This window comes from Gouania willdenowi, chromosome 7 (genome assembly GCF_900634775.1).
Source record: "Gouania willdenowi chromosome 7, fGouWil2.1, whole genome shotgun sequence".
Lineage (NCBI taxonomy): Eukaryota > Metazoa > Chordata > Actinopteri > Blenniiformes > Gobiesocidae > Gouania > Gouania willdenowi.
In genome coordinates this window covers 28,606,966-28,624,011 of record NC_041050.1, presented here as the reverse complement: position 1 = coordinate 28,624,011, position 17,046 = coordinate 28,606,966, and the positions used below count along the sequence as shown (strand labels likewise).

Sequence of the window (17,046 nt, the reverse complement as noted above, 5' to 3'; positions counted from 1 at the left end):
AATACAAAGCAGTTTAATTGTTATAGCATACTTGTCAGATCTCGACAGATTTAGACTATTGACCTTTGTAGAGACGGAAGTTACAATAAACTCAAATGTAACTCAGACAATTAATTTTATGTCAAAATGTAATTCATAGCTACCATTTTAAATGCTACAATATTGTTCTTATAAGGTGTTTTTGGCAGGGAGTTGACTGAATGTTGCACAAGAATGCAAAATAACAGTATTAATTTCCAATTATGTTCATAATGTGTTGAATGTTTCAGATTCAGTGAGAGATATCCTAAACACAGCTGCTGCTCCTTTGTTGTAGCATTAGCAATGATGATAATAGCAGCAATTTATTATCACAGAAACGCTGTAAGGTATTAAACGGTGCCCAAAAGAAATGGCTGAAAGATGTTAAGTATGTGCCTACTATCTGGACGAAAGTCTTCTATGCTCCTTACAATGATTGTACCGGGGAATTGTGGGAAATTATACAAACATAGAAGGTCTTAAAGGACAACCTGACTGGCTTGCTGTTCAAAGCCTGTCTGTAAGAAACTGAAACTGTGCAAATGACTTTTTATAAACTCTGCTGCTTAGTTTACCTGCAAACTGAATGATGGAGAAGCCATAATTGCCCAGGAGACAAAGAAGCAAAGACGGAGAATTAAAAACAGACATAAGCTCTCTGGGTCTGTTCCTACCCTCAGGCATTTTGTGGCATGTGAAAAAATGCACTGTATATTTGAAGTGTTAGGGTCACGTGATGAAAGAAGGCTTTATGAATCACGGTATAATTATTTCTTAGTGAGTGACAGAGTGAGTGTTTGGGGAGTGAAAGAGTTAGTTTAAGAGGTAGCGACTGAGCGAGGAGGAGGAGAGTGCAAAGAGGGGGAGGGAGAGAGAGCGAGAGACGCTCACTACGACTCTGCCTTTGCTGTTGGGACTCTTGTTGAACGTGCACGCTTTACTTTCTTCTTCTCATTGGCTAGCTTCGCTCATCACACAGTATTGTCAAGTACTCTCAACTGTCCATCTGCGTGATCAACGCAAGAACCCGTGAGTACTTTTATGCTCAAAAACACAAGTTGATGGTTGTTTTCTGTTTTCTTCTTCACCCTCTTTGAACCGGCAGACGGAGAGGAACGCTGCACTTTTTTGGGAATGTGTTTTAATTGAAGACAGAGGCTAAGTGTGTGAGACAGTCGAGGAGGAGACCTAATGACAGTTGATTGCTGTTTCCAAATCCCAGATTTTCATGTGTAAACACTGCAATGTTTTAACATCAGTGTTTGCATGCAGTGTTTGTTTGTGTAAAGTCTTTTTGTTTTTATATATGCAAAGCTGACACTGAAGCATGAGTTTGTGTGCCTGTGTGCACATGTGCTTATTAGTGAATGTTCCAAGCATTACTCAGTTCCTGTGGAGCTCCTTATTATTAGCACATGTGTGTGTGATTGCGTATACAGGCTTGGATGTGTTTGAAGTGTTTAAATGTCTGTTCACCAGAGGAGTCACCAGTCCTTGACCTGTTTTTTTTAAAACAATATACAGTGGAGAATGTGGAAAAGAGCCATGTAAAAGCAGAGGTTAAGTCTTAATGTCTAGCAGTGCTTTATTTTACATTTTTTAAATCAATATATTTATGTCCTTTGATGTCAAGAGTGTTTTGGATCATTGCTCCAGTAGTGGTCGCTCAGTTTGTGAAAGCCTTCATCTCGCCTTCATTGGCACTGCACCTGCTGTCCACTGCTTATTTCCCCCGGTGGACTTGACGTAAGTGTGAAGGACAGTCTGATGGAAGCGAGCTGGAAAAACCCCCACATTGCCCACTAAGGGATGCCTTTCTGAAGAGCGGCGATAACCGCATCACCCTTCGCTGTCAACTCCTTTATCAGTTTGACGCAGAAGTCATGACATCTGTAGTGAATGAGGCAGAGCTCACCTTTCACCTCTTGCAACGGGGCACTTATGGGCCTGGTTCCAGGTTTGGTGCACGCTTGTGAGTTTGTTACAACAGGTTGTCTCTGTTCTATGTGTTACACACCTCTAATTAGTATGTATTTTAATTCCAAACCAGATTATGCCTTTAAATATAGTAGAAGACTGCTGATTTAGCTTTTACTTGATTTTTATCTTAATACAACAAATTGTTGAATCTGTATTCAAATGTACTTTAACTCAAATTAGCATCCTAAGCGAGGAAAAACTAATTTTTCAAAATGGAAAAACCTCAAATATTGTTAGCTTACTCTGTTTTTAGCCCAAGAGCATAATAATTAATATTTTGGCACAATTTTCCACTTGATGCCTTGGTATTTTTGTGGGAAATCTTTTTATTTTATTATTTATTCATTCTGAATGCTGATGCTTTACAATTAACATATCATTAAGCAGTTTTTTTGCAGCTCATCTTAATCTGGTGTTATTTATAACATCCATCCATTCATTCATGCACACAATGTGACAGAGTTGCCATACATTTGGAGCATCTTTAAAAATTAACCAAAGAGTCCCAGCTTGCCGGAGCCACAATAAACAATCGCTGTTTCTTCTGTGACCCTCACGGAGCCTATAAATCTGTCGGCACTTAAAAATGAGTGTGTGTAAGTGTAAATTAAACACTCCTGAGTTGCAAAACCCTCTAACAGTTGGTCTTTGTGACTCTTCAGTGGTAAATCGGGGAGTTGTTGATACCTGTCTCTCTCTGGAATTTCTATTGCAATTAAGGGCAAGTGGTTGGGAGGGGTTGGACAGGTGGTTTTAGGGGGAAATCATGGGGGCTCTGTGCTACCACACTATAATTAACGGGGAAGCTTCCCGCACACTATTTCCTGTGTCTATTTTCACAGGTGTGCCCCTCTGACTGTGAAGATTTACATTTTCAGTCTGCGTCCATGTTCACGTTCAAGGTTCTTTTGACACGCTATTAAAACTTTTGTGTGAGGTTTTTGCATGTGTGTTTGGTCAGTGTTGCTTCAAGGCCACAGGGTTAAAATCTATCCTTTGTGGGTTTTTTTTTTTTTTTTTTTTTACAGTCTAAGGAGGTTTAGTGGATGGATGGATGGAGGAAGAGTAACACAATAAAAAGTACATATGTGGATCTTCAACATTTTATAGTATAGGTTATTCTGGATTACATGCAAAGTCGATGCAACTTTAAAGCTCAACCGCCTGCTTGGCTTTTCTCCTCTTTGTTTCTTTCTAGTGACCCGGAAATTTAGTTTTGAAAAAAATTACTTTTGACTTTTTAATGTAGTTTCTTCTGCGTCTTCTCTTTTTTTTCCCGGTTTGGCTCGACTCCTTGCCAGAGTCTCCATATTGAGCCCTCCAAATAGCTTTGTAACATCATGGAAACTGCTAGCTGTCAGGGTGACTTCATCATGTCACAAAGTGTTTTCTGTCTGACTCCAGTTATTGAAAAAATAATACTACATAAATAAAGAGTTCCTACAAGTTTTTCTCAGGAGATTTACTGCCAGTCTTCTCCAGAGGCGTCTGCTGGTCGCTTTGATTTGTCCTTGACAAGTTTTTAATAATATGATAAGGTTTCATTTATTCAGCAGACACCTCTGAAGAAGACTGGCAGTTGACAGTCGAAACATGTCAGGAAATCACAGTAAAATAAGTTGTCCGATTAAATGAAACCTTTACATATTATTAAAAAAAGAAGACAAAAGAACTTGTTGGAATTAAGAGGAGTTCCTGTTTAATGATAGAAAAAGTCATTCTGATTCTTTAAGTGACAAATAAATCATTACAGGAGGTGTTTATTTGCATTGTAGCTGTAAGCAAATGGGTGTTTGTGTGATGCCAAAAGCAAACAAACGTCAAACAAGTTTCAGGTAATGGAATGCGGCTTTGTTTGGAAACACCGGACCGTCTGTCACTGGGTGTCTCTTTCAGAGCCATTAGCGTGCCACTTGTTGAAAGACTGGAAGCTGTCAGCTTTGCGTCAAGTAATGGTGTCGAGGATATTGTTTTCAGAGCCAAAATGCCGCTGACGCCAGGGAAACATAAGATCAATGTTTCCCATGATTTTGTGTCATCATGAATGTTCAAATTTTCTGGAATAATTTGTCAGGTTATAAAGTTGCAGTGATGATGATGATGATCGGGTAAATGTTTGGCCGGATGGAAAAGCCAGTCTGTCAACTCACTCAGGCGTCGTCATGGGTTGTGCAATTGCTGTCTAACTACTGTTGTGGTGTGATTTGATTGACAGACTAAGACTTGAACATGTCTCTTTCTGCATGAAATCTGTTCCCTTCCAAGCTTACAGCATATAAATCACTTTACAATGTTGAAATCCAGGTGACAAATTCTCCAAGTTGTAAAGTTTCTGTTAAAAAAATAATTAAATGGCAGTGGAAAGTAGGAGAGAGAGAGAGAACTTGGTGCCAGCCTCTTTGTGAGTTCACCATTGAGTTGTTTTAGGAAAGATTTTGTGCCTGCACTCAAAAAGTTTAACAAAAAAATTTCAGAGATGTAAGACATAAAGGTGTCAAATTTGAAGAAAAATGTGTCTAAGTGTGCAGTAACCTGACATTATAACACCGTTCTGTGTCAGTCTTTTGTGCACGCTCTAAGTGGAGGAAGAACTCCCACTTTCCACCAATAACCCATCAGAGAATAATCGGAGCACCCGGGTTCCTGCTCACCTGTGGCTTCTTGAAAAACCAACGGCATATCTTGTTTGTGTGGCCAGAGTTTCCTGAGATGCCGAGATTTATTTGTTATGTTTACAGTTGTTATTGCCTGAGGGGTTTGCACTCCGTCACTACGGTCCATTCAGGCACTATTGCTGTTTTGCTCACAGAGTATTTGATACCCTTTGTTTGAAAGACATCCAATATGCAGTAACTTTTTTTCTCTCTCTGTCTGTCCTTCCCTCAATCGCTCTCAATATCTCTGTCTTACTCATACTTGATGTTTAGCCTTGCTCTGTGTTTTTGTTGAAATCCTAACTCCTTTACAAACAAGGGAATCCTTTTCTATTGAAGCATGCCTCTTCTTGTCGTGCCGGCTCTAAATTGCCAGCTTGATTGAGCTGGTTGCATTCGTTTCAGTCTCCTGTGCTGATAAAATCTATGGATTACCTTAAGTGTAACCAATGATTCTGTTTGAACATGATAAACTAGTGTGCCGTCTCGCACGCCGCCGTTTACAGAAACAACTAAAGTAAATTTAAACGACTGCAGTGCACCTCTTAGGCAATGATGGAAAGTCCCAGCAGCAGTTGTGAACCCACCCATTGCTGGCTCTGGTGCTCCTTCAGTCGGCCTGCTTGTCTCCCTGCCTGCTGCCTCCTGCGTGCCCCCCCAGGCTGAAGGGAAGTAGGGAGGCCCTCCATGCCTATTTGGCCCAAGCTAGCAGAGTATGAGGTCACTTTAAATTCACCTTTTAGCTTCAAATAGGCAAGCGAGCCTACCACAGGACCCGACATAAAACATAAATGGCTCTTTGGGAAGCTGCTGGGCTGATGTGACTCATTAAAAAACACTGGCACCAACTTTTATTAAATCATTATAGAGTTCGTGGAGCATAAAAAGTTTCTTGCCTGTTTTTTTTTTGTTTTTTGTTTTTTTTTTTAAAGGCCAGTCTCTGCAAATGAGCTCTTTTCTATCCTTTCTTTGTTTCTTACTATGTTTAATGACTTAAAATTGACAGCACAGACACTCTGCAGTGCCCTCTGGAAACCCACACCACGCATATCGTGTGTCTATAACCTCAAACTTAACTCAGTTTTTGGAATTGTTTCCTCGGGTGGAAATATAAAAATCATATGTATACAGTTGTACTTTCTGCTTTCGTCGCACTTTTTTTTTTTTTTATGTACTGTTATTTTTTTTCCCCTTCGTCCTTTTCTGCTCCCAGCACTCGCAGATGTATTGCGCAGCCTTTATGAGGTCTGGTTTGAGTTCTTTAAGCAAACAGGCCAATCGCTTCCCAAGTACACGCGCACGCACGCACACACACACACACACACACACACACACACACACAGTCTGTTTGTTGCTGTACCTTTTCTCCCATTAGGCACACTGTGAAATCTTTAGTGATGTTTTTGTGCATTAGTCACAGAGTGGAACTGCTGCACAGGGTCATGGTACAAGTCGTATAAGCAGTAGGATAGAGATGGGGAGTCAAGGATTGAGTCTAAGGACATGATTATAGGAAGAAAACCGTGGGGGAAGAGAGTAAAAACGGGAGGGGAAGTCCAAGAAAATTCTGACGACTGGAAAAAGTAAAGATGGTGAAGAAAGGGAGAAAAAGATGGCAGTGTGGCCATGCTGGCAGGATGGGGGTGGGTGCCTATCGGCGGCTGCTCCTTCCTGAAACGTGGCCACCCGAGCCAGCCTGGACCCTGGATGCACATGTGGAACAGTTTACTGTAATGGAACTCTAAATTAGTGGTGGTTTGAAGCTGCCTGCAGCAGTAGGGTGTAATTAACTGGCTCTGTTGAAAGAGAGAGAGCCAGAAAGAGGGAGCCAGAGCCCTGGAAAAAAATGCATGGGGTGAGAGGTGTCTGTGTGTGTTTGTGTGTGTGAAAGAGTTCTCCCTCTCACATGACTTGATTGTGTGTTCATGTGTTTTGGAGTGTGTGGTAGGTGTGTGCGTCTTTAAAAGTTCCGTTTTTTTGTTTGTTTTTTTAGGGGGGGCATGGCGCTACATCTTGGTGCCCCCCCCGTACCTAGAGCCTGTCAGTGTTCTGTGTTTTAACCCTGACCAGCAGTTCAGACAGATTCTTTTTTTTTCCTCCCTTCTCTCATTCCTTTGTTTATTCCAAATTCATCATCTGTTCATCCAAATTCACGAACCACTGAGGTTTACGATCGCTTTCTTCTTTTAAAGCCAAACGACTCGCATCATCCACGATTGAAATGTAATAGTAGTAGAAAAGAGTAAAAATAAAATAGGAAATTGTTGTTTATTCTAGCTTTTCATTTTCGTTCTCGTCTTACAGTAGGCTGAACATGAATAGTTTGGCAGAATTGTGTCGTCGTCCAAAACTCAGGCCCCAACTTGTCTGTGCCTACTATATGGGAAGAAGTGACAAGCGGGTTGCAGAAGGTTTGAGCCTAAATGACTCTGTGGGTTGGGAGCCTGACCTCAGGAGAGGATAGTTGAAAGTGACAGCAGCAGTTAGCAATCAGTGGATCTCATTTTCCCCCCGTCCTCCTCCTCCTCCTCCTGCCTTGGTTCCTACTTTGGACCTTGTATCTGGGCCTCTAGTCCTCAGGGAAAGAGGCAGAAAGGCAGGCTGCTGTGCTAAGCTGGCAGCAGGAACAGAGGAGCTCTTTATAGTAGAGTTCTGGTGATTTTAATCATATGGCATAGCCTGGAATCACTGTAGTAGTCTGGACGCTCTTCAAAACTACAGGAACAAGAACTCTCTCTCTCTCTTTCTCCCCCTTCCTTCCCACCGCTCTTCTCTATTATGACTTTTCCCCAAACGTTTTTTTTATATTTTCTTTTGCCCTCTCTCTGCTTCCAGGTTCTTTGGCTGTTCCTTGAACTGCTCTTTCATTCGTTTTCTGGCGTGTCTTTACCGTCTTTCATATGGGTGTCCTCCATATTTTCTTTTTCCTGTGCAGCCTCTCATACCTATTTAGTTTACACGTATTTCTGATATAAAAACTTGGACAAAATTGAACGATTGTATCATTGTGTCCAAGTCGGTGAGAAAATTGAATTAATCTGAAGGTACAGTTTGCTCAAACGACCCTGAAAAGTCAGTGTATCACACAAAAAGGTGTCAACCTATGGAACAACTTAGATGAAAACCTGAAAAGTGCTACTAGTCTGCAGATATTCAAAATACATTACAAGAGAAGTTTTTTGGAGAAACAAGCGAACTACATTGGACCATAGCTCTTTTTTAAACTCTAGGTAACCCTGTTTATAAGTCATAAACACCAATATAATGTATAGGGATGTTCCGATATTGGATTCAAATTGACGGATTTTCCGATTTTTTTTTTCAATTTATTTTATTCAAATGTAGAATACTGTAGATATCATGTTGAAGGTTAAAAATTATGTAACCAATTGGTTAATAATAAATGGGTCAGTTTTTCCTCATACCTACTGTTGCTGACTATTGAGTAACATCACTTGATCAAGCCTTTTCTAATGTTCCACATTACAAAATAAGTAATTATCATTTTTTTTATTAAAGAAAAGAGAGAAAAAAAAGTATGTACGATTCATGCTGATATTGGATCAATATTGGTATCGGCCAATACGCAAGGCTGCAATATCTGTATCATATCGGAAATTAAAAATTTGTATCGGGACATCCCTAATAATGTTTGTATCAATGTGTGTAGTTTGTGATAATTCTGTGTGATGTCAAAATGTACTAGAATGCTTTTCCCTTCTTTCTCTTGTTGATGTTGCTATTTGTATGTTTGTAATAATAACTGAATAAGGGGTAGGCACCTATAAGCTTTTTTGCTTCAGTCTACTCCTTTTGAGTTTTCATTACCGTCTAATGATGTATCTTGTGTTTTGTAAAAATTCTGAATCTGAATTGCTCAAACTAAACAGAAACAGCATTTTATGAAATTAATTTTTGTTGTCTCTCTTCTTCACCAGAAAACTCCCCAAATGACTCTTTAAAAAGGTCTGACATTTCATCAGTAAATCAGAGGATCTCTGCGGCCCACCCATTCTCTACCCATCGAGAGTCTCCACAAGGACGATTTCTGATTTTTCAAGGATTTCCCAGCGCCGCACAAACTTTCAACTTTGGTCAGATTCTTGTCAAGGACCCCTGGGTGCTCCCTCACCATGGCTACGAACAGGGAACAGCAGGTGGGTCACATGACTAGCTTCCCACCTGCTGTTTACCCATTTCCATTCAACTCCATGAGAAGCCACTCCCCGTTCGACCTGCTGTCCAACAGCAGCCTGTTTGGGAGATTTGGGGCGGACCTGCCCAAGGAGATGGCTGCTCTCTGTAAGTGATTTTCATTACGGGGTCTATTTGCCTTTCCCTCCCTCTTATGTATCATTTTCCATGTCCGCTCTAACTACATGTGTGACCATTAGCTTAGTTTTAATCAGGACACTTTTAACAATGTGGACATGTTCTGGAAGGAGGGAAAGTATGGCTGTCCAAATTGCACGTCATTATGGGTAATTTTGTGGAAATGGAAAACTTTAGGGATATATTTGTGATATAGGGAAAGTGGCCCAAAAAATTCCCCAAAGAAACCATGTGGGGGAAAAAAAAGTTGACTTTAATCATCACAATAATTACTCTGCTAGTGTGGTTTCTTTATAGCTCTGGTGCTTGTAGATGAGTGTGGTTTGGACCACAAACTCCAGGATGTGTATTTATATGTGTATGCATGCACATACTGTATGCACAAATTCATTTCACACACCATCTGGGTCCAGAATCCTTTTTTTTTTTTTTTTTGCCCACTATACTTTTTCCAAGAACAAGATGTTAGTTTTGATTTTAAATTGGAACGTATAAATGTATAACACTTTAAGTGTTTTTGGACATAAAAAGCCCTTTTGGCAGTGTGTGCTTTTAAACTCAATGGCCTATGAGCCGAAAGAGTAAAAAAAAAAAAAATATGCAACAACACACAACAAAAAGGAAAAATTAGTAGTCAACTATTTTAGGCGGAATGCAAAACTTCACTACAACAATTAAGCCATGACTGGAGAACCATTCAAGGTTGGGGTCAATTATAATTGTAGTCGCGTAATTGATAATTAATTACAATTATGGCATAATTGTAACTTATTGAAAACATTTGTTGCTGTTGTAATCATAATTGAATTGTAATTGACTTCAGATAATTGATTTTGTAATTGTAATTGGCATGAACATTTTAGAATAACTGTCATTATAATTAAACGCAAAATTCAGAATTGGGTAACCATGTTAGAGTTCTATGGCTTACACATATGTAGTTTCTTTTTTTTTTAACAATATTAAATCTAGGAGTATACTGTCTGAAAAAAGGCTCAGGTGCCCACACCAAAGACATTAATACCAATATTTTTATGGATAAGGAAGCCTAACAAAGTACCCAAGAGATTAAAAAGAAATTGGATGAAAGATAATATTTTTGAGTTTATTTTACAGCTGATTTAAGACATGGGTCAAAACTGACCCGTTATCATAACAGATGCTAACAGAAAAGCTAACACAAGAGGAAGGTTAAAGGTATAGAGGACAATTTTCCTGAAGTTTAGAAAAGAAACGCCCTTTGTACATGTGCAACACTCTTTGCGCAACACTGGGCTTGTGCACGCTTGTGCGAAAGAGCGTGCACAAGCCCAGCTTTCTTCATGCACAGCTCTGTTTACAAGCTGGAGTCGGCTTCCCACTATGTCAGACATACCACCAGTAAGTGAAAATTCATTTTCAAAGGGCTGCGCACTGAGCACGAGCACGTGCGACGGCATTACGTAAACATATCATCAGAATGATTGACAATTAGGAGGACCAATAGTTAAGATGATCCACCCGGAAGTTGAAGCCAAAATATCATTGTCCACAATACCTTTAAGTTTTATGGGGTTATTTATTAAAGGCTCAGTAATTGTGCTTAAATGAATTTGAACTTAAGTAACTGAGAATGTAATTATAATTGACTTTCAGTGGAAATATAATAATTGTAATTGTTTATTTGTAATTGGAAAAAAATGTCCGTCAGCGTAATCATAATTTAGTTGTAATTGAACTCGGATAATCAGACGTAATTGTAATTAAAAAATGTAATTGACCCCAACCATGGAACCGTCACACGCTCTAAAATGTCTGTCCATCCATGCCCAGTATTTAAAAAAACAATTGTTTTAAGTTAAAAGTTAAGTTAAAACATCTGTACCAATTCAAATGCCATTCAAAGGAAAAGTGGGAAAGTGGTGAGTTACAAACATGAAATCACCTTTGTGTACACCTGTAGTTCTCAGTTTGACCATAGAGGGCACTGCTGTACTCTGAAGCACTACAAATCTCAGAAGAGGTCAGAGCACAAAGAGGAGATTGTTGGCACTTGGGAGAGCTTTTCTGTCATGCAAAAACTATTCAAATTATACACACGCTGCCGACATGCATTGCTCATTGTTCCAAACACCAGCTGATCTTCAAACCACTAATCAACAGCAGGACTTTTGGTCAGGGTCTGTCCCTGTGGTAATTTACTGGTGGGGAAGCCAGTGTGGGAGAAAAGGATGTGACAAAGACAGAGAAACAGACACAGGCTTTTGTATTAGATGAAGGCCTGAGGTAAAGGTAAGCACATCGGACTGTTTGAAATCTGATATAGGTGCAGTACTAAAGGGGTGGCAGGTGGTGGTGGAGGGGTAATAATGTGTGTGGGTGGCAACAGCTGAGTGCAGAGCCTTAAAGCCCCCTCTCTCCCTCCCTCCCTCTCCTCACTGCCCCATGTTTGCAGTCCCCCAACTACAGCATGCCTGAGCACCTCTCCAGCTTTTCAGCCGTCAATCAGCACCCCACCCCGCCCCCTCTCCTCACCGCCGCTGCCCACCTAATCCTCTAGGTATTTTCACAGAACCAGAGCAAGACAGAGTGGGAGAGGGAGAGCAAGCACCTGGGGGTAGTGTCCCGGTGTGGTGGAATCCAAGAACACGCCCTGTAAGAAAAACACACGGATCCTCATAGGCAAACACACAATAGGGGGGACACTGTTCCCACTGTCTGGCTTTCACACAGACGCAGCACTACTTTCATTTAAAAAAAAAAAAAAAAAAAAAAATAGAAAACATACCTTTGAACCCAGAGAGAGAGCTAACCACACTGACCAACACATTATTTTTGGTTTCCACGCTAGTATGAGTTTAAAGCTGCAGTATGTAAGTTTTTTTGGCATAAATTGGTCAAAAATCCATAATAATCTTTGAGCGCATTGTAATCCAAAGTGTTCTGAGTGGACAGTGAATCTCTTCTTCTTCTGGCCCTGTAAATGAGGTTTAGAAATCCAGGAGCGTGACGCTGGATCAGAATCAAAAAGGATTTTATTCACCAGGTACAGTTTAGAGCAGTACAAGGAATTTTACTTGGTAGATGCAGCGGAAAGAACACACATCAACATCAGAGATTTTTCTACAAACACGTGTGCGCCATTAACTGTTTTTAGTCAAGCAGCCAATAGTAACGCTCAAGTCAGGTGCATTCACGTACCATCGGTAGGAAAAGTGTAATGACGGACGTCCAAGCAGAAGTCTCCATCTAACGCGGCATTAGACAACAGTTACACGGCAAATCAAGAGGAAAGAGGCAGACCGAGGTAGAGAAGCAACAGTTTAAAGGCACAAACATACTCGGGAGGAACAGAACACTCCACTAACACAAGATAAAGTCCATACATTAGCCACTAGCGTCTATTGAGAAAAAAGTTGCTAAGAGTGTTCACAAAAGTGTCGGTTTTGGATTCAAAACAAAGTGGAGGGAGGATTCTACAAACTACAGCTTTAACAAACACAAGTCCAAAGCAGAGTCCCAGACGACCCCATGTACTGCAGCACCATACATGACTGCTTCTACTGACACATCCACAATGGCAGTGGGATCGTTCTCAAGGGTTAAAGTACTTGAGTTATTTGGCACAAGGTCTCCCTCAGAGCTTAAATGAGGGTCAAAGATCAAGTCAGGATCATGGCAACTATTAGCTTCAACTTAGTGCTGTGTGTGGAATATGAATGTCAAGAGTTTCTTTAGATTTGTCACAATTTAATGTTTTTTTTTTTTTTGGATTTGATCTTGAATGGCTTTTGTTGTAAACATTTTAGTGAAGTTTTAAAAACTCAACAATTTTTAAAATGGCCATTCCTGAGGCTTAAAGTTAATTTTTTGGTAAGATAAACAATAAACAGAAGTGATTAGCTGCAGATGTGATCTAAGGTTGATTAATTAACTGGCCCAATTCAAACCTGTAATTACTATATGCTGAGTTCTTTTTGTGCTGAAACTCCTGCATAAATACTCCCCAGTATCCGTTTAAATTCTGACCACTCAATGGAAAACGCAACGGTTTTTTATCCACTTTTAAAACATCCTGTGTGTGTATCCCTTGACAAAGAATGTTACAGTCATTTTGCTGACAGCAGTCTCATTCCCTTCTCTCTAAAATGTTAGCAGGGAAGACAAAGGACCTTAGTTTGAGCACTCCCCAGGCCCTATTTTTTCCTTTTAACTTCTTTTCTGCTTTTACTTTGTTCACTTGGCTCCACAGTCCTGCTCATTGTTGTCAGGCTTGTCTGTAGACCAGACTGAGAAAATACCTTCCACATAATGGGAGCAGCACTGTGTGTCTACGTTTGTGTGTGTGTGCGTGTGTGGTTTCATCACTCTACATTCTTGCCCAGTCTCAGAGCTCTTTGTGCAACATGTTGTTGGAGAGGTAGCCCAGGTGACCACCTTTTGTTGGGGGTGTGCGCTGTGCCGACCTGTCGGAGCAACTCCTGTGGTGGCGCGGTGTTTTGGCACCAGCGTGTCTTCGGAAATACCTGTTTTGCACCGAGGTGGGATGAGACACAAGAGGAGAAGAGCAAGAAGGGACGAGCTGTGTTTGCACAGGCAAAGATTTGTTGACTTTCGCTTCATTGTTAATGTGAAAGCACATCAGAGGCTTTGTCAACACGTGTCTACTAGTCAGCTTTTCATCCATCATTCAAAAAATATTATCATTCATCAGTGTTTTTATGGGTTCTTTTTTTTTAGTATATTTCTAAATCAGTAATTTTACTTGTACATACAATAAGTACATTTTAAAAGAAGTGAAGTAATTTGTTACATTTATACCTCCAACCGTTACGGAGTAAATTATTATTTTTTGTTTTAATATGATCAACGGACATTGTGAAACTACAAAAAAATTAAAGGACCAGACAACAATCAAATGCATCACATCATAGACGACCAATCGGATTCAACGTAATGCACGGCGTTAAAACAGCAGTGAATGGAGGTTATTATCCCCCACCACTAAGTGTGGAAGGAGGATATAGGTTTGAGCTTTTCTTACAAACATTTAAGATAGTTAGTAATTTTATATTCTGATGTGATATATTATTATGTATACATCTAAGTTCTTATATTTGGGACAGTTAGGAAAAGGTTGTGAGTTATAATGAGACCCAATCTGGCGGGGGATGTTGATGACTGTGTTCTTGTTTTCTCTGTTTTAGAGTTCATAAATGTAGCTATACTTAAAGCCTGAGAATTTGCTTTATTTTGAATTGAATTCATTGGTGTTATTTTTATTTTTTAAAGAATTGTACATTTTGAAAAACCTTTTATTTTGTACAGATACCTTTGTTCCAATTGTGCAAGATTTGGTGTCTTCCTTTTTAAGTTTATATATGAGATGTTTACTGTATGCAAGGGAACCGTGGCAAGATTTGTTCGCAAATATAATATTGGGGTGGGGAGTGACTAGTAACTTTTACCATGAGTACTATTTAATTGAGCTACTTTCTACTTGTACTTGAGTATTTTATGTACAACTTACTTTTACTTGAGTTCAATTTCAATCAAGTAACGGTACTTCTACTTGAGTAGGATATTTCAGTACTCTTTGCACGTCTGGATTTGCAGACTATTATTAAACTAATGTACCTGTGGAGGGAACTTACAAATCCTTAATGAGAACATTTAAATTGTATCCTTTGTGGGTTTAAGTCTGGCTCTTCTTGCTAAACCCAAGGCTCTACAAAGCAGCTGAACCTGACTAATTTGTCCATATGTGCCTAGTATTTTGTTCCAAAGCAAAATGACCAATTTTAGATTTTATTTACAAAAAATAAATAATATAATTAATTAAAATATCAATTATTTTATTTAAACTCAACCTTTTTTTTTTTACCCTGTTTCCATAGCAAGCAAGATGTACAAAAGAGTTTTCAAAAACCGTTATTAGCTCAGGGGCTCAAAAATAATATTCATATCTATAAAAAAAAAAGTACATTGATAAATGTATCCTTGCTGTATTATCTAATTATCCAAGTCATGAGACAATGAGGGTGAACTGCAAGCCTTTGCATTGGCAACCCATATCTCAATAAATGTTTAAATGGTTCGTTGATCCATGAACTGAGAGCCATCAGGGTCTGATGCTCTCAGTGCAGAGCGTATCTAGCCTGTTATCAGTTTATCCCTGTCATTATGAGAGCCCTTCAAACAAACAGTTGAAAGCCCATTAAGGCCACTTACTATGTGATAACATCGTCACTGAGCCCTGAAACACCTCTCTAAGCTTTCACCAATCAGGGCCAGAGCCCTGGCCCCAAAGCCAGCCACAGGGATGTTTTGAAAAGCTACTAGGTCATTTCCTCCAGCCCACATGGCCACATTACAAAAGTCCTTTACTCACTTAAACTTTTCGATCGAGTCCTAATTTATAGGGTTTACACTGAGTGATGTCTGAGGAAAACTAATCAGAATGTCAGCTGTGGATGTCTGAGCTGTTCCTCCTGTAGAATGAAATTAAAAGCATTGTATCATTATAAAGGAATGAGCAGCGAGTTGAAACCTGTGTAAAAGCAGCCGTGGTCGTCTCAGTTCCGCCTCCAGTGGAGACGGCTTGAACAGCTGTTTAATACAAAGTGTGTTCCACTCTGGATCTATACTACACTACATTACTGCCATCTGAGGATAAGAGCTTACAAAGCGGTTTGTACAATCTGTAATCAATACATTGGCGCTGCCTCACAAAGAACATAGTTATATTGCATCTTACAGTCGGGCTGCACGATTGTGGCCAAAATGATAATCATGATTATTTTGATGATTATTGTAGTCACGATTATAATCACAATTATTTATCATGTTAGGGAAAAATCTGTGTTTCTTTTGCACTACTTTAGAAAAAAAAAAAACCAACAATACATGAACAGTTTACAGTTCAAAATGAAGCTTTCAATAAAAATTATACCAAAAAAAATAAATAATTCAAGAATTTAAAATGCACCAAGCATTAACTGAATAAATAAACTATTGCAGAGTGCTTTCACAAAATGCTACTCATTGGAAACTATTACGACTCATCAATTCACTAAAGGACTCAAAGCTTCCACTCACTCATGGTTGAGAAAGTGATTGGTTTGACATGCAGCAGAGCCCACATTTTAAATGTAAATATTGCAGACGATCAGGTTAATTTAATTGTGGCAACCAAAATCGTGTTCACGATTAAAATTCTATTAATTGTACCTTACAGTTCATTTCAAACACACTTTTTTATTCGTTTATATTTATCATATTAGATTTAATTTGATATCTCCTTTTCTGATATGAGTAAATGTTATTTTACCTATATTTCATGTCTTTTGCATTTCTTTTGCTCTACAACAGCACTTGTAACATTTGTAAGGATGGGCTGGAATATTTCATTGTAGTAGTAAATGTTTTCTATACCAAACATGTGACAATAAAGGCTTTAATAAATTAAGTTACTTTCTTTTTTTTACTAAGACAAGGTTTTTAAGGAAATGTGCTTTGATCTCCTGACATGTTTCAGCTGTCAACTGCCAGTCTTCCTCAGAGGCGTCTGCTGATCGCTTTGATGTGTCCTTATGAGTTTTTTCTGGCTTGAACTTTTTTGAACGTACTATCAAACACTCCAAGACAACACATTCTCACTCCCAACTCGTCACATATCGACGTTCCAGGGTCACATAGTAACGTTAAGGGTCGGAATGTGGCAAGTGTTTTTATGACATTTCTAGTGAGAAATGTACCCAAAACTTATGGTTAGGCCAAACCTTCTCTAATGGAAACCAAACATAGTTAAGTTTGTTGTACAGTATTTATAATCTGGGGGATTTGACCTTCGGCCTGGGAGAACAATAGATGGTCTGGTTGCTTTTAATAAGTGTGTGTGCCACATAAATGAGACAAGGTGATTTAAAAAAAATGAAAATGGAGATGTGAAAATGGTGAACTTCTAAGTTATCATTTACTCTAAATAGAGAAACGTGGTAATTATGAAACGTGCTTTTAATCTGGTGCTTTTAATCTGGTGAGACAGGTTAGTTTTACTCTACTGATGATATGCTGTTGT

General features: G+C 39.2%; 1 protein-coding gene across 1 annotated transcript in view; it reads left to right on the top strand.

Moving 5' to 3' along the window:
• Positions 1-853: 853 nt before the first annotated feature.
• Positions 854-17,046, top strand: part of rarga (retinoic acid receptor gamma a) — a 44,221-nt gene continuing 28,028 nt past the window's right edge. The window contains exons 1-2 of the mRNA XM_028452348.1: positions 854-1,050; positions 8,594-8,957. Of these exons, the coding sequence (XP_028308149.1) occupies positions 8,789-8,957 (169 nt within the window). The 5' untranslated portion in view covers positions 854-1,050; positions 8,594-8,788. The remainder of the gene's footprint in view (positions 1,051-8,593; positions 8,958-17,046) is intronic.